This window comes from Pinus tabuliformis, chromosome 6 (genome assembly GCF_031772625.1).
Source record: "Pinus tabuliformis cultivar Carrire ecotype Pingquan chromosome 6, CPIR1, whole genome shotgun sequence".
Classification (NCBI taxonomy): domain Eukaryota; kingdom Viridiplantae; phylum Streptophyta; class Pinopsida; order Pinales; family Pinaceae; genus Pinus; species Pinus tabuliformis.
The window spans coordinates 1267521621-1267547038 of NC_142292.1; the positions used below are offsets into that span (position 1 = coordinate 1267521621).

The 25418-nt window shown below is 37.6% G+C and overlaps 1 protein-coding gene across 7 annotated transcripts in view; it reads left to right on the forward strand.

Moving 5' to 3' along the window:
* Nucleotides 1-4036: 4036 nt before the first annotated feature.
* Nucleotides 4037-25418, forward strand: part of LOC149263266 (uncharacterized) — a 255808-nt gene continuing 234426 nt past the window's right edge. For 2 of the 7 annotated variants that reach the window (XR_016259246.1, XM_089426008.1), the window contains exons 1-2: nt 4054-4224; nt 4496-5029. Coding sequence is in view for 6 of the 7 variants with exons in the window: in XM_089426008.1 (XP_089282134.1) it covers nt 4637-5029 (393 nt within the window). In the remaining variant the exon portion in view is untranslated. Of the gene's footprint in view, nt 4334-4384; nt 5030-25418 lie in introns of those variants that run through there. The other 5 variants (XM_089426017.1, XM_089426012.1, XM_089426015.1 and 2 more) reach the window with 5 other exon arrangements.

Below are 25418 nucleotides of genomic sequence, written 5' to 3' on the forward strand. Positions count from 1 at the left end.
CTAAAAAATTTCAATATCAAATATTAATATTAATAATAAATTTTTCTTTCAATATCAACTATAAATAAAATACTTCAATGTCCACTATAAATAACATAAATCAATTTTATATATTGAGAGAAAGTAATTGGTAATAAAAAATTTCTATATTGCTTTCTACTTTTGATTTGCACAATAAGTGCAATTCTTTCACTATTCTATATATAGTTGATATATAGTTTATATGTGACATCTAAAATAATATTGATACTACAGCCTATTATGGAGGAGATGTGATACGGCATGTGATATTTAAAAAGAAATATTAATAATAAAAATGATATTTTAGTTCAACCATAAATAAATTATTTCAATTTCCATATCAAGTAATAAAGAAATATTGATAATAAAAATGATATTTTAGTTCAACCATAAATAAAATATTTCAATTTCGATATAAGTAACATAATTGCGTAGCTCAATATGGTAAAGATGTTGTAATGTTGTTGTAAAGATTTTGATTCATTAAAAATAAAATAAAATGAAAAAACAAACATAAAATTATCTAGCCGAATATAGTAGAGATGTATTAATTATTAAACCAACCTAGATCCATCTTAACTCCAGATCTACCAAGGGCCGATAGGGATCAAATCTCTTGACATGCAACTCTTTTTTAGAGGGAAAAGAGATTTGATATCTGTGGGCACTTGGTAGATCTCGCTTAGGTTTTATATCAACTTTATATATAGAAATAAAGAACTTTAAAATAAAGAACTACTTATATTTTTATTTTTATATATGAGCTAGAAGTGTAATTCCTTTATCTTGAATAAAATGTTTGAATATCCATGTTAATTAATAAATTAATATCAATTTTATATATAGAGAAAAAATATTTTAATTTTGACCATAAATAAAATATTTCAATGCTCACTTTAATAAAATAATTTTATATCTCATAAAGATAGATAAAATAATTGAAAGAAAATATTCAATGACCTTCTTACTTAGTATAGGGGAAATTTGTATTTTAATATAGTATTAAATAAAATATTTCATATCATATATTTATATATATAATATTTATTCTATTGATAAATGTTTTCTAATTTAGAGTATGATAGAGATGTGTAATTCCTTCAATACTAAAATATGAATGTAGCATTTAAAAAAAAATATTAATAACAAAAAAATTCAATATTTTTATATAGAGAGACTCTATTCCATGGATATATGCTTTCTACTTTATAATAAATGAAGATTCCTATTTAAAAATATACTAATATCCAAAAAACATGTTAATGTGAACAATATGTGCCATAAATAAAATATCTCAATTTTGATGTTGAGTAAAATATTTAAATATTAACTATGTATATATTACATAAAATAATAAAAAATAAAAATTTCCTTATAATTATTTTTTTTAACGGTGCATTACTCAAAATTGAAGGAGATATGCGATCCCTTTTATTTTTAATGAGTTGACCCATGACATGGATACACACATACATATATATAACTAACATAGATTCATCTTAAACTTGGATCTATCTCGGAGGGATCAAAACTCTCTAACGTGTAAACATTTTTGTAAGTTTTACATTATAAAAGAAGTTTGCACCTAGCCCCAAAGGTTAGCTCAAGTGGTCTAGAAAGACACATGAAGTTCTTTGGTCTAGAACGAGACATGAAGTTCTTTGGTCTAGGAGGAGACATGAAGTTCTTTGATTGTTATTAATTGTCGCGAGATCTATTATTGATTTGAAATATGTATCCCTCTTCAATTCCCTTGAAGCCAAGCCAAGTCCATAATTGATTTGAAATATAGCCCATTAATCAGGGTCATAATTGATTTTAAATATGGGGAAGTACATTTCATAAACTAAAAATAATTCTACATTAATATTAGGAATTTTAATCCACTTTGTATTCGAAAAAAATCAACTTTAAAATAAATTTAAATTATATATTACTATTTATTGAGCCGAAAGGCTTATTCTACCGCCCAGTAAGTAAGTGGGGAATGTGTAAGTTTGTCCATATTATCTGTATACAGAAAAAAATTGTTATATTAAAACATTTTAATGTAGTCTATAAAAAAATTCAATATAGATTATCAATAAAATATCTTAATAAAAATTAAGATTGTCATATATTTAAAGATATATTAATAATAAAAAAATATTTTAACATGTGTGATAAAATATCTCAATATATATGTGATATAAAATATTTTAATGTAAATTATATATTATATATCATTTAAAAAAATTATATATATATCATTAAATTTTTTTCTTTTTTTTTCTCGATAAGTCTATGCTAATTATATTACAAAAAAACCAAAATTACAGCAAATTTTTTTACAACAGGGCCGTGGCCCTGCGTCTCCAGAGAGATTTTCCCCATGACTAACCATTCAGAGCAACACTGGTGCAAAAAGGGACCAGTTTTTCTTCCTTCCGACATAACCAACATCTAAATCGACACAGTAGACATATGAGCCGACACAGTGGACACATAAGTTGACACGGTGGACACATAAGCCAACATGGATGACACGTAAACTGACACTGTGGACATATAAACCTTCACGGTGGACATAGACCCTATAACAGACAGACAAAGTGAGCAGAAAGAGTTGGACAGAGAGTAGCGTTCCTGGCAGCGAAAACAGAGTGGCTTCTGAGCTATTCCTCATCGGTAGTGTGAGGCTCGTCCGTCGCTAGACCTTTAAGCTTCTTGGTTTCCTCCTTATCTGAGCGCAGCGACTTCTGAATCGGCTCACTGGGGCCAGCATCTTCAGCTTGAGTTGGTCGCCTCATATCAACTCTGGGAACTTGCATGTCAACCCTTGGCACCGTCAGGTCTTCCAGTTGCCCCCTGAGATTGCTGCAATGCTCCACGGTGACTGATACGATGAGCGTATTGTTCTCCAGCGTGCAGGGTATCCGATAGCGAACCGCCGGGTGCTCCATATGTCCACAGTCCATAATTTCTCCCCTGCCTCTTTCATTGTGACGGCCTGCTGGTCTGCTTGGGATTCTGTTCTACTCGGAAGTTATTTCCACTGAGGAGGAGGGCGAAATGGCAGGCCTCTGAGTGGCAGAACGACCCATGGAACCTCCGCGGCGACTACTCATCCTGAGCCTTTCTTTTGGTATCCGTCGATTATCCCCCGTAACAGAATCCCTCTGAGAAATCCTACACTGAGCCAGAGAATGTTCTGTCTCTGCCAGTGTCTGCTCGGACCGCTTAAAGGAATGCGGGAAAGCGACATAGGTTTCGAACTTATTGAGCTCCATTCTCCTCGTTTGTTGCTGCGCATTGAATGGCGCCTGAACCAGACTTAACATCCCAATGACTTCACCTTCCGCATTGAATGACGCTTGAACCAGACTTAACATCCCGATGGCTTCACCTTCCGTCAGAGTTAATGCACCAGCGTCCTGATATATCGTGGCTCGTCCGGGCTGACAGCTGCCCATGTGACGAGCCACCTGCCTCTCACGCATCAAAGGCACCCGCATCCGGGGGCATTAAATTAAATTTTTATTCAACATTAAAAAATATAATTTAAACAATAAAAAAACACATTATATTTATATTTTAAATAAATTTAAACTTAAACAAATTTGATCAGTTTTAACTCATATTAAATCCGTATTAAAATAAATCTTTATTAATTAAATTTAAAAACATACTGCATCATAATAAATCGTTAAAAAAATGATTGCACACTCAAAAACTTCAAACATAAAACTGCCATTTGTGCTTAACTTCCTTTTCACTCAATTTCAATTAAAAAACGTTTTCCGACCATTTTAAAACTAAACCATATCTCATTTTAAATCCGTATTAAAATAAATCTATGTTAATTTAAATTAAATTAAAAACATACTGCATCATAAAAAAGTGAAGCCACAATCAAAACACTTGAAAACTGCCATTTGTGATTAACTTCCTTTTCACTCAGTTTCAATTAAAAGAACGTTTTCCGACCATTTTAAAAGTAAACCATATACCACACGCCATAACTTGTGAGAAGCTACACTGCTTTGTCACTTCCGTCTTTGTCAATTACGTGTACCCAGCCACTGAATTGTGTGCGAAACTGAAAACGAGAAGCCTCTGAGAACTCTATTCTTTTATGGAGGAGAGGTAAAGTTGCTCTATCTTCAACAAAATTTCAGTTCTCCCTACTTCGCATATATTTGATCTGCCTGCAAAAAAATAGAGGTAAAGTTGCTCTATCTTCAACAAAATTTCAGTTCTCCCTACTTCGCATATATTTAATCTGCCTGGAAAAAAATCACAGAAATCTAAAAGGAGAAATTCTGCATGAGAGGTAAAATTGCCCTAACTTCATTAAAATGACAGTTCTCCCTACTTTGAACAGATTTTAATCTGCATTGTCAAAAATTCACGAAAATTCTGAAAGGAGAAATTTCCCGATCAACTTGTACTGGAAGCATTAACTTTTACTTCCTTTTTCCAATGACGAATCCAGTATCCAGGTGGCAGCTGAAAGCTTTGCCACCAAAACGCTGAAAGTCGGTTTGTGGAACAAAATTCCCTGTCGTGCCACTCAATTCCTGAATTCAAAGCCCACGCCGAACGCGGTCTCTGTAGTGGCAAAGAAATAAAAGCGATGGCAAGCTGTCCAGCGAATTCCTTTATCTATAATGCATCTCTTTGCGCATGTAATCCGGGCTATTTCCGAACAGCCCCGTCTCCAGGAGGGGCAGGAGAATGCATGCCATTCAGCACCCAATCTAATGAGTGGGCCAGCCGATCGGGGGTGGGAGTGGTGGTGGACTCTAACGACTCCTTTGTCAATTCCATCTTTTCATTCAATTCTCTTACCAGTATGACGCAATCCCAAGCGTTAGTCCTGGAAACCACGACTTTGGCCGTGGGTTTGTGGCTGATCTTCTGCATTGTGCTGCGGTTTTGTCCCCTTGACGATGGGCGGAGCCGCTGGTTTCGGCTGCGTTATTGGCTCAGCCGACTCGACGTCTGCTTTAATACCCGTCATTGGCTGGTAAGCTTTCAATGTTCCTCTTCTCAATTTTTGGGTATGCCGTTTAATTTAATGTGCATCAATGTTTTTGTTTCCCAAAATGGAAATTTTCTACGAAATTTTAACAAGTTTGTAAATCTGGGCAATGGAGCGAAATATTTACCAAATTCTTATAAATTTAGAGGTCTTTTTTGGTGGATAGTTGTTACCATTGAATTTTGTGTAAACATTGAAAAAAGCCTAGCTATCAGATCTCGAGCCTTAGGGCAATAGTAAGTGCCCGGCTTCTTAACGTGTAACTATGCTGTATTGCACTTATTGGTGCCTTTGGATACCATCTTGCCAATGTTGTGCTCACACTTAGTGGTGATTCCATTTGCATTGAAACGAAAGAACTCTAGTCAATGGTATTTTCATGGAAAGTTTTGAAATGTTGTGCTCGCACTTGGTGGTGCTTCGATGTTTAGCAGTGATATCTGGTTTCTCGGTAAAATGAACCTTTTTTAAAACTGTAATGAAAGGAAAGGAATTTTCTATTAAAACTTCGAAACTATATCCAAACCGGCCATACGGATCTGTTTCTTTCAAATTATCTTCATCTTTGCTATCTGGGTTCTTATTTAAATGATACAAAACTCTAGCCCTTTATTTTTTATTAAACTGACAAAAATGGGATATGACCATACTCTTAATCTGACTTTTCAGATTGTCTTCATTTTGGCTATCTCGATTCTTACCTAAATGATACAAAACTCCAGCCTTTTCTTTCTTGATTAGACTTATTTGTTTTCTTGATTAGACTTAAGAAAACAGAGGACTGAAATTCACCACTTATCATTTATGAACAAAGAAAATAAATAGCCCTGAGGGTTACCTCGTGGTCATGAGCCAGATGTAAGACCTCTTGTCTCTCCCCCAAAGTTGGGGAGGTACTTTCCTGATCCGCTCGGGGTTAGGTTCCTTGTTTACTGTCAGTGGATCATGGGGAGTACTTGGGAAACAGGAAGAAAAAGAAAGAAGAAGAAAATAAACAGAAAAGAACATAGACTTCTAGTGGCTGTCACCCACTATCCTGGTAATGAAGCTTGATGACATCATTTTCACTTTTGGTAGAGACAGTTAAACCCATTGGTGCTCCCAGTTTCCTGATATTTTTTTTTGAGATGGAGACAAAGATAGGCTTGGAGTGTGGCTAGGAGCAGGCTGGTCTTTGGATCTGGGGTCCTCTTGTCAGATATTTTTATCAGGGATAAAATGTGCACAATCTGCTGTATGAACAGACTCTCATCCCAAGAAAAACCTTGAGCCGGCGAGAAAGTGACCGGGGGAGAATGTTGAGTTGTTTTGCGTAGTTAGAAGCATTGTCATTATTCGGTTAGGTGTGATTATGATTCCTTTTAAGTGCGGAATCTGAATTAGATTGCAGTGCATGGGCAAAACCACAAGTTAAACATAGATACTTGAGCAGGTGGACCTTATTTTATCTCCACAACTCCAGAGGCCTCACATGCAGTATACACTAGCAAGTTCACAATGCTTTATTGCAAGAGGGGGTTTGCCAACTGAAGCTCCCATAACCTGACTTATTGTTCTATTTGTAGGATCATTAGTGTATCGGCTAGTCCAGCTTGCATCAAAGTGCACCTATGTCTTATTGCATGGTTATGTGTCTATACAGTCTGTAGGTGGCCTTGGCTTTGGTGTAGTATCCTTCAAACAATTCTCATACATGACAGTCTCACATAGACAACTTTCATGTTTCCCAAGGCAGTTCGTGTTTCCCAGTGCAAATGGTCATGGAAGTCAAAAAGTCAACTTGGTCCCAAATTGTTCATTTTGATGAGAGGATGAGATGTCTTGTAGAATTCCTGCAATCAATGAAGGCAGTGGCAAGTTACAACTAGTCAAAGTTGTTCAACAGGTACAACAAGTTTCTAGGTGGTATTACAGGGGACGGAATTTGACATGCAATATGTTAAAATTAGTCTACAGAAGAAGAGGAACAAAACCCACGTCTTAGTTTCTTCAAATTCCCAAGGACATTAGAGATCCATTAGGTGGGCGTGATGACATGGTAGAGATAGTGATGGTGTGGCAACGCAGGGAATAATTTGGTCAAATGAAGCAAGACCTAGATGAAGTTAGGCCCAGTTACAATAAACTTAGGTGGGAGAATTAGCAAATTCATGAAGGCTTTAGAGATCTCAAGCAAAGGTGGTGAAGTTGATTTACTACTAGTTGTTTCAGTAAAAAAATAGTTGTTAGAGTTTCAAACTGGTCGTTATGGACAATCAATGGAACATTGGGGCATCATTGGACCATTCTCCAACTTTTGGATCATAAACAAAGGGTATCTTGGACCTCCAAAGTAATCTTGAGTCATTTCGACCCCTTAGTGGGAAAACTCATGATCATAACATTTGGTATCACATCACCCTCAAAAGGGACTATAAAGGCTCAAGCAGTAGAGGACCACATCCAACACCAACAAGAGGTTCTTAGACTATTGAAGGAAAACTTGGTTATGGCACAAAATAGGATGAAACAACAAGCAGATCAGAATCACAGTGAAAGGGAATTTGAAGTGGGGGATTGCGTATTTGTGAGACTACAACCATATAAACAGATGTCCCTCAAACAACAAAAGAAGTGTATTATGACCAATGTTGCACGAAGCGGGAGCGAAGCGGAAGCGGGAGCGCGGAAGCGTCATTTTCCAAAAATCTAGGAAGCGAAGCGTCCGCGGAAGCGTCTGCTATATATATATTTTTTTATATTTTTTTGCATTTATACTCAAAACAAACATCCCAAATACCAAATTAATTGTAGAAGACATGAAAACATGCATATTTTTGCATAAATCAAGATAGATATGGCATCCATGATTCCATTGTAGTTACTAGTATGTACAACAATCATCTATATTCTAGCTATTACAAACATACATCAAATTTTTAAGCATATTATAAAACATAAAACATTTAAGCATATTATAAAACATAAAACATAGAGCATATTATGATTTATCTAGCAAGTGAGCAACTGTCAACATTTGTCATGTCCAAAATTCAAATAATAATGTTTACAAAATATGTCACTTGGTCACCGCCAAGCCAAAAAGGTTCAAAATTCAAATTCACAAGTCTACAAGTCTAATGAGTAATCTATGACAAAAAGTAGTAGATTGTGAATATATCTACTAATCTCTCCTCCTTCCACCACGAATAGAACGTGGTGGTCCACGTGGTGGCAATGAAGAAGATGGTGCCTGTGGAAGTCGTGGCACTGAAACTGATGAAGAAGAACCCCCTGCTGTTGGTGTTGAACCATGGAACCTAGGAACCAAGGGACCAGATGGGGGTGGGGGTGGTGGCATATCAACACGGTCATCATCATCCTAGAATCGCTCAAAAAATTCATGCAAAAAAAAAACACTAGTTAACAAAAAAATTAAAAACATGAATAATTGAATTAGAGAAATGCTTTATAAGGGAAAATTGGAAAATTCATACCACAATGGACATACCTGGAAAAGAGCATCCTCTAATTGCTCTAGTCGCAACACTCCATCCTCCAAATTGGGCTCCTCTGGATTCTTGTCCCAAATCAACAAGTCTTTATTAGACTTTGCATCTTCACAGTACTGGGACAACAATCGCAAGTTGTAATGAACATAAACCAAGCTCTCTGCCCGGTCTAAACTCAACCTGTTCCTTTTAACACTGTGGATGAAAGAATAAGAGCTCCAACACCTCTCTGCAGAAGAAGTGTTTACCACCTGTGATAGCACCCGCAATGCCAAACTCTGTAGAAGTGGAGTACCCCCTCCATGCATGTTCCACCACTCAAGAGCAGAAAAAGTCTCTCGATCTTTAATTGCATGCATGCTCCCAAATGGACCAGTGTTGAGCGTATAGTTGCTCACCTGTCTCCGTACCAATGCAGCCTCCTCCTCATCAGGGATTAATTTACTCAATGCAGCCATATATTTTTGGTGAACCTCTTGATCTTGGTGTGGTTTTCTCCTGCTTCCCCCCCCAGGTGCTGGTGTTGAAAGCCATGATGGATGATAGTATTTAGGTGTCAAAACATATGCTAATGCATGCAATGGAATATTTAGCATTTCCCATCGGTTTTGCACCTCTACACGAATATAATTGTACAAGGTGGTATCTCTAGGCTCAACAATGTCTTTAATCTGCCCCAACATGCTATCCATTTGCTCATACACCTCCCCAATTACTGGTCGATCTGAATCTGCAAACTTGATCATGTAATAAATTGGTTTGGTGAATTGCAAAATATATTTAACCTGTGACCAAAAGTAACTGTCAAGAACAGTGTCCTTGACTGCATTAGCACCATCTGTGTCAGTGTTAATTTCATCCCATGTTTCAGCACACACCAGATTAGTTAAAGCTTGTCTCACCTTCACTAGCCGCCTAAAGGTGAGGTAATAACTAGCAAATCTTGTCTTTGCAATTTTAAGCAATTGCAACTTGGAGTAAGTGCCATAGAAGTAGTTTACCCTTGTATGCCCTGTAATGAATTTAATGAGCTGCTTCCCTTTCCTGTAAACCTCAGCAATCCACCCACAATCTTTGTGTTTCACAATATCATGCATCAAAAGGTTCAATGTGTGAACCAGGCACCTAGACCAAAAGATGTGTGGATGAGTACGCTCAATAATTTTTCCTGCTGCCTTACAATTTGCTGCATTATCTGTGATCACTTGAACCACATTATTCGGACCAACATCTTTGATTGATTTCAATAGGAGATCTGCAATGTTTTGTGCAGTTGCACTGATGGAGGAGGAGTCATGACATGCAATAAATACTGCACCACTAGAAGAAACACCAAGAACATTTATCAAATGTTGGTTTCTAATATTTGTCCACCCATCTGATACAATGGATACCCCAGAATCCACCCACTCATTTGTAAAACGTGTCAAAGCTCTTTGAACCTTAGCTTTTTCTCTTTCTAATAACACTGTTCTAGCTTTCTCATAGTTGGGGGCCTTGTATCCTTTTGGGGCTTCATTGATGGCCTTTACCATGTCATGCTAATAGGGAGAGCGAAGCACATTGAATGGTACACCGCAAGCACAAAGAAAACGGACTATCTTTCCATCCACATCATCCCTCCCAGCAACATTAAGGAAATCCCCTATTGTTCTTCTACCTCCAGAGGTTGCAGAAGTACCATGAGGAGATGAGCAACTACCAAATTTAGAGGTTGCACTTGATTCATAATGAGTTTTTGGTTTCTTGTTTTTTTGTTGTGCAGCCATCTCTATTTGGATGTATTTTCTTCTTTCTTCAGTTGAAATGTTTGGGCAAATTTGTACCCCCACAGAACCCTTTTTTTCATCACTGTCCAGCACCCCACAAAGATGCCTCCTCAGACGGGTATATGAACCACAATATGGTTTTCCTCCATGACAACCATGAGGGCACACAAATTTGTAAGATCCACCACCCTTTCCCCCATCAAGTTTGGTCACATAGTTCCACAAGGGTGTTGATGTAGCTTTCCCATCTTGTGTTTCAGTGTCCCCTTCAAGTTCATCCCCTTCCTCCTCATCATACATTGGGTCACTACTATTAGGACCATCACCAATGTCCTCTTCTGTTTCTTCCCTTCTATTCTTCACCCTTGCCATCATTAAAACCAAGAGTGGAATGATACATAGAAGCCAAAAGAACACCATCTTGGAATATGGATATAGGTGGTGGACAACCTGTAAATAAAGGAGCAAGTAGAAACAATGGGAAAGAGTAGGAGAGGGAGGAGAAAAATACAAATTTTTTTTCAAAAAAACAAGGGAGTTTGGGGTTTGAACTTACCTCTTTAGCTCTTGTAGATGAAGTCCTCCAAGCTCTTGCTCCAAGCTCCTCCTCCTTCTCCTAGCTCCTCCTTCTTCACTCCTCCAAGCTCTCCTCTCTTCTCCTCTCCTTTCCTCTCTTCTCTTCTCCTCTCCTCTCTTCTCTTCTCCAACTCTCATAAACTCAAAGTGAGAAAATGAGGAATGAATGGGGGCTTTATTCTTTTCATTCCTCACCCTAAACTCACCCTAACCCACCCCCTCAATGCTAACTTAAGTTAACTTTAAAAAAAAATTAAAAAAATTATGTTTTTTTCCCTTGGGCGCGCGGTTTTGGAGGAAGCGCTCCGAAGCGCTGCGTGAAGCGCACGCTTCATGGCCCGAAGCGCTGCGCTTCGGAGGCCCGAAGCGCCACCCGAAGCGCGCTTCGGGGCCGGCGCTTCCTAAAAACCAGGAAGCGCATTAAAAAGGCCGAAGCGCGCTTCGCCATTTTCGGAATCGCGCTTCCGGGGGCGCTTCCTGGGCGCTTCCGTACGGGGCGCGCTTCGGGCCTAGGATCCGGGGGGGGGGGCGCTTCCTGCAACTCTGATTATGACCCCTGAAGGTGCTGCAGAGGATTGGAAGTATTGCCTACAAATTAGAGCTGCCTCCATCTTCATGTGTACATTTAGTCTTCCATGTTTCTTGCTTAAAGAAGGTCATCGGTGATAAGATCCTAGTCCAAAATCTTCTACTAGAGATTAATGAAGAAGGGAAAATAATACTAAAACTAGAAACAATTTTGGAAACAAGGACTAAGCAGTTGAGAAATTGAGCAATTACCAAGTACCTCATCAAGTGGAAGAACCTACCAGTGGAAGAAGTGACATGGGAAGATGAGTGTTTGATGTAGAAATACGCACAGTTAATAAAGTATTGAGGACAACATTTCTTTGAAGGGGAGGGGCATGTTAAGCCCTATATAAGCCCCATGTTAACCCAAAAATCCCTTATTAAGCCCTAGATATTGAGTGATTACATTTCTATTGTTATATTGTTATGTAGGCTAGAACCCCTTATAGTCCCATTTTATTATAATTGTATTCTTTGTCTTCTATATATATAATAAGGAGACTTAGTCTTAGGATAATCAAATATTGTCTTGTTCATTGTATTTATTGTATAAAGAGGTTTCCCCCTTGAAGTGGATTGTAATTATTGGTTTCTTATCATTTTTAAGGCACAAGGATCATAACATATTATAATATTTTAATAAAAGTTACGAAGTCTCCAACATGTGGATGACCAATAAATATTATTTTAGAGAAGTCATCCAACTAGCCATTAGAAAAGTTTTATAAAAGGCTAGTCTCTCATCTAGAGTTGTTGTTGTCTCTTGAGATCCGTGCCATTAATAAAAGAATTCATTTGCAAACTTGTGTAATTTCTTTTACATTTGTGGGTTGGCTTGTCCTATTTTTTTTTCTTCTTGGTTATTTGTTGTAATTGTTTTAATCTAAGTTTTTTTCCATTTAGTAAAATCACATAGGAAACATATAATTGAGCCATTGAGGGGCTACATAGCCATGTGGAGGGGGAAAACTAGGGAGAAATCTTGCTTTGTTCATTTTTTTGCAGGTGGGTTGTTCCAACAAGGGTTGTGTTGGAATTATGGTAGCCATGGTTGGTATTTTCATCATGAAGAAATTGGAAAATTTGATCTTTTATTTTGCTTCCTAAAATTGATTAAGTTGGTTGGGCCCCTTGGAGGCACCCATTTGACCCCCCTTTGAAAGGTTATAAATAGGAGATCACTTCTCCTCATTTGGACATCGACTTGTGTATGGATTATCTCTGTTTTGTGAAGACAATAGAAGGAGAGGAGGCTGAATTCTTTTGAAGAAAGGAAGGAGGGCTGGATGGCTTGGCACTTGATCTTATGTTACTGGTTAGATGTTATTTTGATGTTTTGTTTCTAGATATATTGATGAACTCTGAACTCTCTCTCTCATAAGGAAAGATTTTTGGGTTTCCCCTTGTGGGTTTTGCCCTGGCCTCAAGCCTAATTTCCGTGTCTCTTATCTCATTGTCTCATGGTTATTTTCTACTGCTCTTTCATGTTTAATGGTTGATATTTTTTTTTGTATAATTGCTTAATGATATTGAATGAATGCTATGTGGAATTAATGCTAACTGATCATTGAAAGTAGTTATCATGTTGAAGAAAATTTATTATAGCTTGTGCCCTAGAAATATTAACAGGTTGAACCTCCAGCAGGGAGCTTAAACTAGGAAGGGAGCTTGTACTTCACCGCATACTTGAAAGGAAGGCTGGAGAACGCCATGCTAGGGGCCACTCCTAGTTGGGTTCTGTTACCCCGCATGTCAACAGGGGTACTATACAAAAACTTTGTAGTAATTATCAGCACCATTGTAAGCCCAAAGTCACAAGTAAAAAACAATGTAAAAACAATGTGAGGCCCTGTATTAGGTATCCTAGGTCTTGTGTCTTGTCATTGAGTTTGTATCTTGTTGTTTGGATTAGACCATGGATGGAACCTTGAAGTTCACTTCAGGTTACTCTCGTATTGTATTGGATTTGAGGGCCTTAGGTGATTTTTCTTGAGGATTCATGGTTTTATGGGGGTCTGCATTTGTAGGGGTGATTACCAATGTATGGACTAGTCCAGCTCATCACATGGTTCTGATCTATAGAGTTTGTAGTTGGCCTTGGTTTTGATGCAATATTCCTCAAACATTTTTCAAAGCATGGCAGTCTCATTTGACATCTTTTCATGTCTCCCAAGGCAGTTCATGGTTGGTACCTTGAAGTTCACTCCGGGTTACTCTCGTCCTGTACGGTATTGGAGGGCCTTTAGGTGAGCTTTCTTGAGGATTCATGGTTTTATGGGGGCTTGCATTTGTATGGGTGATCACCAATATATGGACTAGTCCAACTTGTGTCATGGTGCACCTATGCCTTTCCACATGGTTCTGATATATAGAGTTTGTAGGTGGCCTTGGCTTTGGTGCAATATTGCTCAGATATCTCTCAGAGCATGGAAATCTCATTTGATAACTTTTCACGTTTCCCAAGGCAGTTCATTGGAAATTTGTTTTTCTTGAGCAAGCGTTAAACCCTAAAGGAGAGCATATGCTTCTGCAATATTATTTGTTCGGTTAAACTCCAAGAAAATGTTACTTTTATTGTTTCATCTGGGGAAAGAATAACCCCCTCGACACTTGCCACCCTTTTTAAAAATTTAATTTTAATAAAAAATAGTTTTATTATTTTTTTAAGGATATAATTTGGAATTGATGAAAAGTATTAAAAGTGTTGTTAAAACTCCCCATGCATGTAAATTTGAAGAAAGTTTGAAAAATAAAATAATATGTAAAAAATGGGACAAGAAATTTAAATAATAAATAATTAAATATTTAATATTATAGAAGTTTTAGTGATAATTTTTAATATTTAGTAAAAATAAGAGGTTAAATTGTCCCAGGGGGCAATTCAATTGGTGATCGAAGCAATGTGAAATCTGTGAAAACTGAGAGATCCAAGGTTCAAATCCTCCTGGTTGTGACTTGGTTTACGGAGAGGAAGATAGGCTATAGACCCCTTGAGGTTTACTAGTAGTTACATGTCAGGCGAGCTGCTGGGTTCCTTTGGGATACAAAAAAAGAAAAAAGAAAAAAAAGGAGGTTAAATTGTAATTTGAAATAGCATTTAGTTATATGTATGAAATTCAAGGTAAATACTAGCCTAGATCCATTTTAATTTTGTATCTATCAAGCGCCGAGAGGGATCAAATCTCTCAAGGTGCAAACCTCTTTTTCGAGTGCAAAATTTGAGGAAAAGTTTGCACCTCGAGAGACTTGAGCCCTTTCGGCGCTTGATAGATCTGGAGTTAAGATGGACCTATGGTGGTTTAATTATTAATAATTAATAATTATTTTATTTTAATCTATTTTTTATGTAATTTGAAAGTCAAAATGTTTAGATAACATAACATAATAGGACATTACAACATCTCTTCCATACTGGGTTGGAGAGCGCCTCTTGGCACAAATACACAAGTCTATTAAAAACAATTTTAATGATCATTGGAAGGAATATTGACATTTATTTTATTTTATTTTTATTTTAGCTTGAAATCTTTTATTTTTTATTTTAAAATAAAATTCAAAATTAATAATAATAATAATAGCTTTTTTATTTAATTAAATTTAAATTAAAGTAATGATAATCAAATTTTGTTTGTTTGTTTGTTTGTTTCTTTCTTTATGTTTATAATTAAAATCAAGTATAAACATTTAAAAATAATTATAATAATTTATTTTAATTAAATTTGGATGTATATGTTTAAAAGAAGGAAAAAAAATAAAACAACATAGGGATGAGTAGATTACGAAGAGAGAAGAGGGGACACTTAAGCTAAGAAGATGAGAAAAAGGGAAAGAAGAAAGTTAGATTTTATTAAATTTGAATGTATATGAAAAAAGCAAAACAATAAAATGTTGTAGTCTATCTGTTATAATATATATGTTTTGAAGGTTTTTCCAACATATTTTCTAGTTTGGCAAGGACTTGTTGGAATCACAAGTTTATGTTGTGAACTCCATACAATCCGAGTGCCCTAAGGGTTTTTAAGGGATTATGCAGTCAAAAACTGATTTTAAACAACAAAAATCAAGATTTGAACTGAATTTTTTTCACTGGATTGCGACCAAAAACTCCAAAACATATAAGGTTTAGAAAATGCCCAATAAAATTATATAGGGATGAGTAAATCATGAAAAGAGAATAAAAAATAGTTAACTAAGGAGATGGGAAAAAGGGAAAGCAGAAAGTCCAAGGCAAGGTTACTTGGGAGCGGGAGTGAAAACAGGAAGCGGGAGCGAGAGCGACATTTTTAGAAGCTCCCGGTTTGGGAGTGTTTTTTATATTTTGATGCATTTATGTCAACAGAAACATGTAGAATGATGAATTAGATATAAAAACATAAAAACATAGATTGAACCATATAACAACAATCATCTAGAAGTTATAATCTTCATCAACCACGTCCACAAGTTAGTAACATACAACATATTGAATCTCATGAATCATGATTCATCAATCTTAAAGTTTCAAGCTTTCAAAATTCAATATATAACATTTATCATAATTGATCACCAAAGTTGTCCTTGTAAGCTAAGTTTAACCATTACAACAAAGAATATCTAACATGAAATGAAACAACTTTCACAAAGCATCATATTTATAATTCATTACCAATGAGTTATAATTGCCAACTTCAAACTTCAAACTTAAATTGTTATATATTGTTTACAAAAAATATCATAATAAATATGAAAGAGTCAACAGTTATAAAAACTACTAGAAACTAGAAAAGGCAAGTAAATTTATCATCTACAACTTCCTCTTGCTGCCACGAATAATGTCTAATTTCTGAGCAATTCGTGGTGGTCTTCTAGGAGTCTCCTCCTGCACAGTCCCACGACCAGAACCAAAAGGCAAATGCTTTCCAAATGTGGATGTACATGGAGGCGACGATAACAAAGGAACAAGACTTGGAACTTGAGCACTGCTACTGGATGGTGGGTGTGGCATGGTTGTTGCTTCATTTTCATCTCTCGTAAGTTCTGCTTCCAGTTCTTCAAGATGTATAGTGCCATCCTCCAAATTATCATCCTTTGGGTGGTTGTCCCAAATTTTATATGTTGGTCCTCATAAGCCCGATCATAGTAATGACTCAACAACCTCAAGTTGTAGTGCACATAAACCAAGCTTTTTGCCCGGTTTTCATTGAGTTTGTTTCTTCTCACATTATGTATGAAGCTTTAGGTGCTCCAACACCTCTTTGCAAAAGAAGTATTTACAACCTGTGAGAAAACTTTTTTTGCCAATTTTGGCAAAAGTCCCATGTCGCCATATGCTTCCCACCACGTGAGAGCATCAAATCTGTCTCTATCTTCCATTGCATGCAAAGAACCAAACAAGCCAATGCAACTAAAGTATTTGCCTAATTCAAGACGTAGATTAGCACACTCCTCCCTGTCAGGTACCAACTTGCTTATGTTTCCATATATCCTGTAGATACCTCTGGATCTGTATGGGGTTTGACCCTAACACCACCCCCAGGTGCAGGTTGGCCCAACCAAGATGGAGAGTAGTATTTTGGCATAAGTATATGCGCCAAGGCATGTAGTGGAACATTAAGTTTATTCGACCGTGTACACACAGAATTGTGAATCAGTGTATACAAGTTGGGATCATCTTTCTGAACAATATCTTTTATTTGCCCCAACATAGTATCCATATGCTCATACACCTCCCCAATCACTTGTTTATCTGTATCTGCAAAACAAATCATGTGATAAATGGGCCTTGTGAATTCCAATACTTGCCTCACATGTGCCCAAAACTGACCCTCAAGAGCGGTCTCCTCCACCTGTTCAAAACCTTGCTTGTCAGCTGCATTTGTAGCCATTTCCTTTAATACCTCCCAGTGTGGACTTGATACCATGCTGGCCAATGACTCTCTTACCTTCAAAAGGTGCCTGAAGGTGAGGTAATAACTAGCAAATCCAGTCTTCACAATCTTCAACAACTCCAATCTTGAGTGACTGCGGAAAAGCCCATGGGTATTGCTATGATTTGTAATTTTTTTTATCATTTTATTGCCTCTCTTGTACAAATCACCAATCCATTTGTATTGTTGGTTTTTGTTCTTAATAATATCATGCATCAAAAGGTTCATTGTTTGAACCAAACTCCCAGACCAAAATATGTTGGGGTATTTATCCTCAATAATTGCTCCTGTTGCCTTACAATTAGCAAGATTATCAGTGATGACTTGGATGACATTGTATGGTCCAATACATTCAATTGTTTCAAGTAATGGTTCTGCAATGTTGATTCCAGTCTTGAACTTGTCTGAGTAATCATATGATGAAAGAAAGATGGCACCACTAACAGACACAATAATAACACTTATCAATGGCTTGCCTTTTACATTTGTTCATCCATCAGATACAATGGACATCCCATGCTCAGTCCAAGAAGTTGTCATTCTACTCAAATAATGTGATATTTTTGCTTTGTCATGATCAAATCCAACGGTTCTAGCCTTGTCATACCCAGGGCTCTTGTATCCTTTAGGGCCATCATTTATGGTAGAAACCATTTCATGCCAATAAGGTGAGCAAAGAACATTGAATGGTATCCCACATGCATAGAGAAATCGATAAACTTTTGAATCCACATCATTCCTACACCCTTAATCAAGGAAATCTGATATGGTTCTACGCTTTAAAGAGATGTTTGGTGACCTTGTGCCTCCATATCCACTGCCATGGGAGGATGTTGAAGGAGTTCTTTGTGCATGTTGATGCGATTGTGAGCTTGGTGCAAAGAAACCCTTTGATTTTTTAGATTGGTATTGGGCTTCCTCCTCTTCCCTCATGTATTTGGCTCTATCTGTTGCTGACACACTTGTACAAGTTTTGATTCCTATTGCTTTATCTTCATCCTATGCCCTTTTCCCACAGAGGTGCCTTCTGGCACAGGGGTATGAACTTGTGTAAGTTTTGTGGCAATGGGGGCAGTCAAATTAGGTGGTTCCACCCCCTTTATCTGCTTCAGGCCTAGAAACATATTTCCACAATGGAGTTTGGTCTTGTTTAGTTTTTTGCGCTGAATCATGTTCACTCTCTTCCTCCTCACCAAGGTACTCCTCTCCGGGGTTTTCATCAAATCCACTATGATCCACTTCTTCATCCTCTTCTTCATGCTCAACCCTCCTCCTTCTACTCTCCAACACCATAATAACCAAAAAAAGGAACCAAGAAGAAGAAAATGCCAAGCATATAACCATGATGTTTGAAATTTGAAGTTTTGAATCTGCAAAAAATTGGAGGAATGGGAATGGGAAAAAGAGGAAATTTTTATTTATTTAATTAGCAATGAACATAAAAAAAATGCTAGATTAGACTGTAGATCCTACCTCTTTGGCCTTCAACCCAACCTCCAATCTCCCCTTGCAAGCTCCTCGAGCTCCTCTCTCACCAAGCTGCTCTATCCAAGCTTCAAACTCTTTCTTGCTCCAAGTCCAAACTCTCTTGCTCAAGTTCACTCTCAATGGATGAAGTGAATAATGGGAGGGGAGAGGGTCTATTTAGTCCCCCCCCCCTCACCCTTTCCCTCTCTCCTCTTTGTCGCCGGCGTTGCCCTCCCACTCTGCCGCAAATATATATATATATATATATATTTTTGGTTGTGTTTGGTTTGCGCTGGCTGGGAGTGTTTTTTCAGATCGCTCCCCCTTTGAAAAAACACTCCCGGAGCATATGGGAGCGATCACGGAGCGAACGTTCCCAAAAACGCTTCGAAAAAGGCAGGGAGCATTTTTTTTTCCAGCGAGCACGCTCTCGAAAATGCTCCCTCCTCGGGAGCGTTTTCAGGAGCGCACTCCCGGGCTGCTTCAGAGTCGCTCCCGCTCGGAGCGCGAATTGGGAGCGGGGTCGTGGGGGCTCCCCTGAAAACCTGTTCCAAGGGAGAGAGAATACGAGTCAAATGATTAGAGAAGAAATAAAAAAGAGAAAATAAAAGAAGTTAGAGTGCATAAGTAGTTTCTGGAGAAATTGTGTGATAAGGAGTTGAAACATCTGATGTTTCAGGTGAACTCTTCACCCATCATCAAGGACAAGAAACAAAAAACATAGGTAAAGAGGAAGAGAAACCTAGCCAGTTTATGAGGAGAGTGTCGGGAAGGAGACGCCAGGAAATTATTAAGGTGTATGTCAATTTCTGGATTTCTACAATGTGCAGATTTAGAGTCTTCCAATGTTTCGGTGGACTCACCACCCATCATCAGGGATAGATGCAAACCATAGTGGATTGGAAAAGAGTGTCAAGAGGGTTATAAAGAATGTGAGAGGTGCCGATCGTAGTAGTATGAATGTTAATATTAACGTTCAATTGAATTAAAACTAGAGGTCAATTGATATGAATTTTTGACCCAGAGATTTTAAATTATTAATAAAATAAAATTATTTGACGTTTAACATTTGACCAAGCAATAGAAAGAAATTTGAAAATTGGATTGTTAAAATTGAATATTATTCTAGCCAAGGTTTCACTACAGTAAATTTGGGTTATTTTTTGCATATCATTTACCTTCTGTATCAATTTTTCTTGTAGATATGAGCATTTAAGTAGTTGTTATAGAAGAAATCTGTGATAATTTTCAAGGTTCCTTGTTCCTACCAAGTACTTTGCTGGCAGCTTGCATCTAGAGTGTGGTAATATTTTTCTTTGTTGATTTATCAATTTTAGTGTCAAAAACATAGTTTTTTTTCAGTTGTTTCTATTTACTATCTATTGCTGGAAATTTTTGGGGCATAGTACGTAGTGGGATTTGATCCCAAGACCATGGAAATATAATTTTCAGCTTGCCGGAAAGTGATAATTTCTGCTGTCCAAGGCTTGGAAATGGTCTTTTAAGATCCATATAACACCTTCCAAGTTCCAACCTCCCCACCCCTAGATCAATGATCTAGTAGTGCTTAGGCATTAATTGGGTGGCATTCTAAGGGGAATTAGGTTGCTGTCCATGCAATTTACTACATAATTTATAGTTTGCAGTTACAGGGAAACCAACTGCATTGTTGTAGAACCCCTCTAATTAGTGACCCAAACTCAAAACTAATTTCATAACTGGTTCAATTTCAAGTACCTATATGCCATATTTATTGCTATTTGGTGTAGTGTTTTGCTAGTTTAGTTTTTTGCCGTAGATTTACTAACTGAAATCAGTAGAACATCCCCTTAATTATCTCCTCTTCATCTTTGACCCTATTTAAGGCTCTAGTCTTATTTGTGGTGGTTGAGGTATTGAGAGGGAATCCTCCCTTGGCCTTTTAGGAGGTAGTTAGGCCTAAAAAGTGGGGGTTCAGGCCGAAGTGACATTGGGCCCTTACACTATGTGTGGCCATCCTTGTAGGTTCCATGGACCTTTTGTAGCCCTGCTAATCAAATTGGTAATAGACCCTACAAGAAGGGTTTCCTTAAAGAATATTGCCTTCACTAACAAAGTCAAAAATGGAATGGAAAATAATACCACAACCCTTGTGAAGGAGCACAAAACTAAGAAAAACGAGAGAGTAAGCACTCACCACACCAAGGAGAATGTATGAGTAATAAACCCTAGACATCCTCCTTCCAAGTGACAGAACATTGCCCCTCAATGCATTGATCTTGCCAACTAGTAAAAGTCTTGAATTATAAACGACTGTATTTTCAATCAACAAAGAAAACAACCAAGGTAAAGAGAGCTCAAAGGAGTTGATACCAAAACACCAAATAAAGATCTTCTATTAATGGCTTAAAAAATTGTTGTCCGACAATTCACAACAATTTGGAAAGAGAGGAGGGCCTTTATTTATAAATGAGGCTCAAAACTTCTCATTCTTGATTCCTTAATTTTAACCTAAGGAATCACTCAAAAGTTACTTGTCATCCACACAACTTGGAGACTAAGTCAAAATGCAATTAAATGATGCATTTTGTTCTTGAAACTCTAAAACAGGTGATAACATCTTCCAAAGGGAGTGACATCCTCCAAACTGGCTCCAGTAAAGCCAAAAAATGCTCATAACTTCAAAATATGTCTCAATTGAATGCTCATAGCCATAGCTTAGGTCAAGACGCTTCCATGAAGCATGGGAATGATTTTCCAAGTCATAAAACAGGTCATAAAACACCAACAAGCAAAGTGACATCAAACTTAGAAGAGGATCAATTTACTCTATGAGTGCAATGTTCCACTTGTAATGTGGTTGTGATGCTTCATTTAGGTGCAAGTAACGTTCCTTTGTCCACATCCTTCCAACTTCTAGCTTGAATATGCCAAATGACCCCTCAAAAAGGTGAAATAAATCCTCCTTAAGGTGGATGACTTTCTTATCTTAGGTCATTAGCCTTCCAAAAATAATTTTAAGCTATATTGCAGGAAATGATCTCCAACTTAGTGTACCCGTATCAGAAACACTTGGAAATGTAAATGTGGCCAAAACGTTACGAAAGCGCCTACATGGCATTTCATGATTTGGATACATTGCATAAACATTTTGGCTATGTTTTGACCCAAATCTACCGTATTTCTGCGACTACTTTTGCTTGTGCGGGCTCATTCAAGTGTCTAGGAAGGGTTTAGAACCCTTCCATTATCAAGAAAATTTTAATCTACCACTAAAATTTATCTCTAATCACTCCACAAACTAATCTATCTCTAATCAATCCATACTCTAGTTCTATTGAACAAACACCTTGTTCTATTTTTGTTGATGAGGATGAGGATTATTAGGATATGTAATTGTACTTCTCTTTAACGCATGTTTTATTTCATTTTTTAACACTCCTAGCCACGTATAAAGGGTGATTTTGGATGTATAACCTCATGTATAAAGGGTTATTTTGGAACCTTGGATGCATAGCCTCATCTATAAAGGATAATTTTAGATTTTGCATCATGTAATCATCTATGAGAGTTAAGATAGACTTGGTTTTCCTTCTAAAATGTAATTTATGTGTCTCATTCTTTTTCTTCCTGCAAGATAATGTGTTATTATCTTATTTGTAAAATATATATATGTGTGTGTGTGTGTGTGTGACGTTTCCCATGATATTTCCATTTTGGGGGGTCACATTTCTAGCTGTATTTGTTTTGGAAACTTCCACATGTTTCATGCAACTTAGATTTTAGGTCATTTTTTTCATTAGAAATATACATTGAGTGCCATGTCATCATACCAAGCAAACACATCATTGAGGTGATGTCCACCTCATGAAATGGTCATAAAAAATACCCTCACAGTTGTCAGAAAAAGCCCATACATGTGGGTCAACCCTCTCTAGTAGTGAAAATTAATTGAAATATGCCAGAAATAGGAGAACGCTCTAACATGTGACACGTCGCATGTGTAAGGGGAGTCCAAGTGAATGCAACTAGCCCATTTGTGCCTCAAAGAATGTGACCAATGCCTCAAGAAACGTGGCATGCCTTAAAAACAATGACACTGTGTTGGGGAGCATGAAATAGGATGAACATGACTAGAATCACCTCTGGCCAAAGTGTGGAAAAATACATAAGAATAGAGAGTGTCTATGTGGGGAAAATCGATGCACTAAACCATGGGTGTGACAACACTTACAAAGTGCAATCACCTTTTACATAGCAACAAAGTGAGTAACTAGGGTTCCCATAAATCATGTGTTTTAGTAAATCCATCCCAAGATGCTTGAATACCTACCCAGTACATAAATGCACAACTTGTTGGGAGTTACCACAACGAAGGGATAGTGGGTTGGAGCAATAAAACCAAGCACCTTGAGAATGGGGACTAAAAGGGCCTGTCGTGACCGTCTGCCATAGGGGATCTAGGCCGCCACTAGCCAACACTTGTACATTAAGTCATCCCACAAGGCCACATACATAGAAATCATCACACTTTGGGGCTTCGACATGGTGACATCTTGTGAAAAAATATAAGGCACATTGCAGAGGATCTGAGGTGTAATAGGTTTCCTGTATGCATTTTTGCTTATGTGTTGTTTCATATTTTACCATTGGTGTGTCACTTGAGTTCCCTTTCGACATTGTTACTTTGTGGGGCTTCTACCCTTGAATGATGTGTTGCAGATTCCTCTTTATGAAATGTTGCATTGTTGTTCCTCTTATTTCATGTGTTGCAGATTCCTCTTTATGAAATGTTGCATTGTTGGTCCTCTTATTTCATGTGTTGCAGGGTTCTAGTTCCACTAAATATAGTTGTGGTTCTTTACTTGCATATCCTATTGTAGTGCATGTGTTAATTTTTGGTATGTTCTTATGCTTAAGAGCAATTTACTTCAATTTTCTTATTAACCCAATATCAATATCCAGATTAGCAATCACATTAACATGATAGTAAAATGCAGATAGTGTTGGTTTATTGGGGCCTGACCCAGGTTCAGAGTTGATTTAGCCAAATAAATCCCGGTACTACTGGCCCTTTCAGCAACAGTTCGCGGAGCGCTTATTGAGGTCTCACCCGAAGTAGTATGGGAGGGTGCTAGAACCAAGTTTTCGCACCCTGGAGATGTATGATGAGTTCAAGTGGTCCGCGGTTTGACCCTGTGCGTAGGTTGCTTCGCGCACTTTCCCATACCTCGCAGCCTGATATACTTCGCGCAGCCCTACCGAGGGGCTGAACATCGCGCTCTGCGTTATTACCCAAGACCTCAATGGTATTCCAATGTTAGTTAATTAACTTTGCCTACTTGAGTGCTTTAAGTATACTTAACAATATAAACCATTCATACATGTGTGCGCAGTAAATAAACAGTATATTTGCAAATTATATCAAACATGCATTAACCCAAGAACAAATACACAGAGTTATGATAAAACATCTCTTTATTAATTCCTTCCTCGGTTACAGATTTGACTCTGCCCTGCGCACTCAGCTGCGGACTACTAGGCCTCTGCGCACTCAGCTGCAGAGCCTTCTCCTACTCTACGACCCAAAGACACACTTTACACTTTCTTCCTTAGCCTCTCTTCCTATTTTTCTACTCCTTCTTTACACTTAGATTCTCGCTCTATTTATACAATCCCATGGTCCGTGGACCATGGGTAGGTCTATCCAGCTCACATTACATTACAAAATTAGGGCGGACGACCCTGTGATTCTATTATACTTTCGCGCCCTGCGCCTACAATTCGTGGAGCTTTACAACAAAAGTCGGTCAAAACTTAGGCTTTGAGCCTTAGAACATGCCTTGGGGGGATTCCATGCCCAACAGATAGAACATAAACATAAACAATAGAAGACAAGCCAAGACGAGGACACAAGATATGGCACCAGCCAGGGACAAACCCCAATGTGAGGAAACCCTTGATCAATTCCTCTTATATTCTTCAATAGTTCAGCAGAGAGATAGAGATAGTACAAATATACAAATCTGAGATTTTATGACAACAACAACAAACCCTAACTAGCAAAGTCAATGTTGGTCAAATAGGTCAGATTTGACCTCCAATCAAGCTCAGTCAACTCGGCCTCCAATAGCAAGCTCAATTGTTAAATTATGGTATGTTCTATGCTTAGAGCAATTTACTTTCAATTTCTTCTTATTAGCCCAATGTCAATTGTTAGTATAGCAATCACATTAACATATAAGTAAAATGCTGATAGAACATAAATAAAATTGACAGAAGACAAGCCAAGACAAGAGACACACGATGTGGCGGCTAGCCAGGGACAAACCCTAATGCGGGGAAACGCTTTGATCAATTCTTCTATTTTCTCTAATAATTCAACACAGAGAGAGAGATAGTACAATATCACAAATCTGTGATTTTATATCAGCAACAATACAACACTAACCAGCAAAGTCAAAGCTGGTCAAACAGCTCCCAATTTGACCTCAAGTCAACCTTGAAGAACTCGGTCTTCAATAGCAAACATAGGCAGCCCAAAACAACCCTCGGTCAACAGTCAAACAACAGTCAACAGAACAACCTGTGGTCAGCCCTAACCAGTGAACGTTTC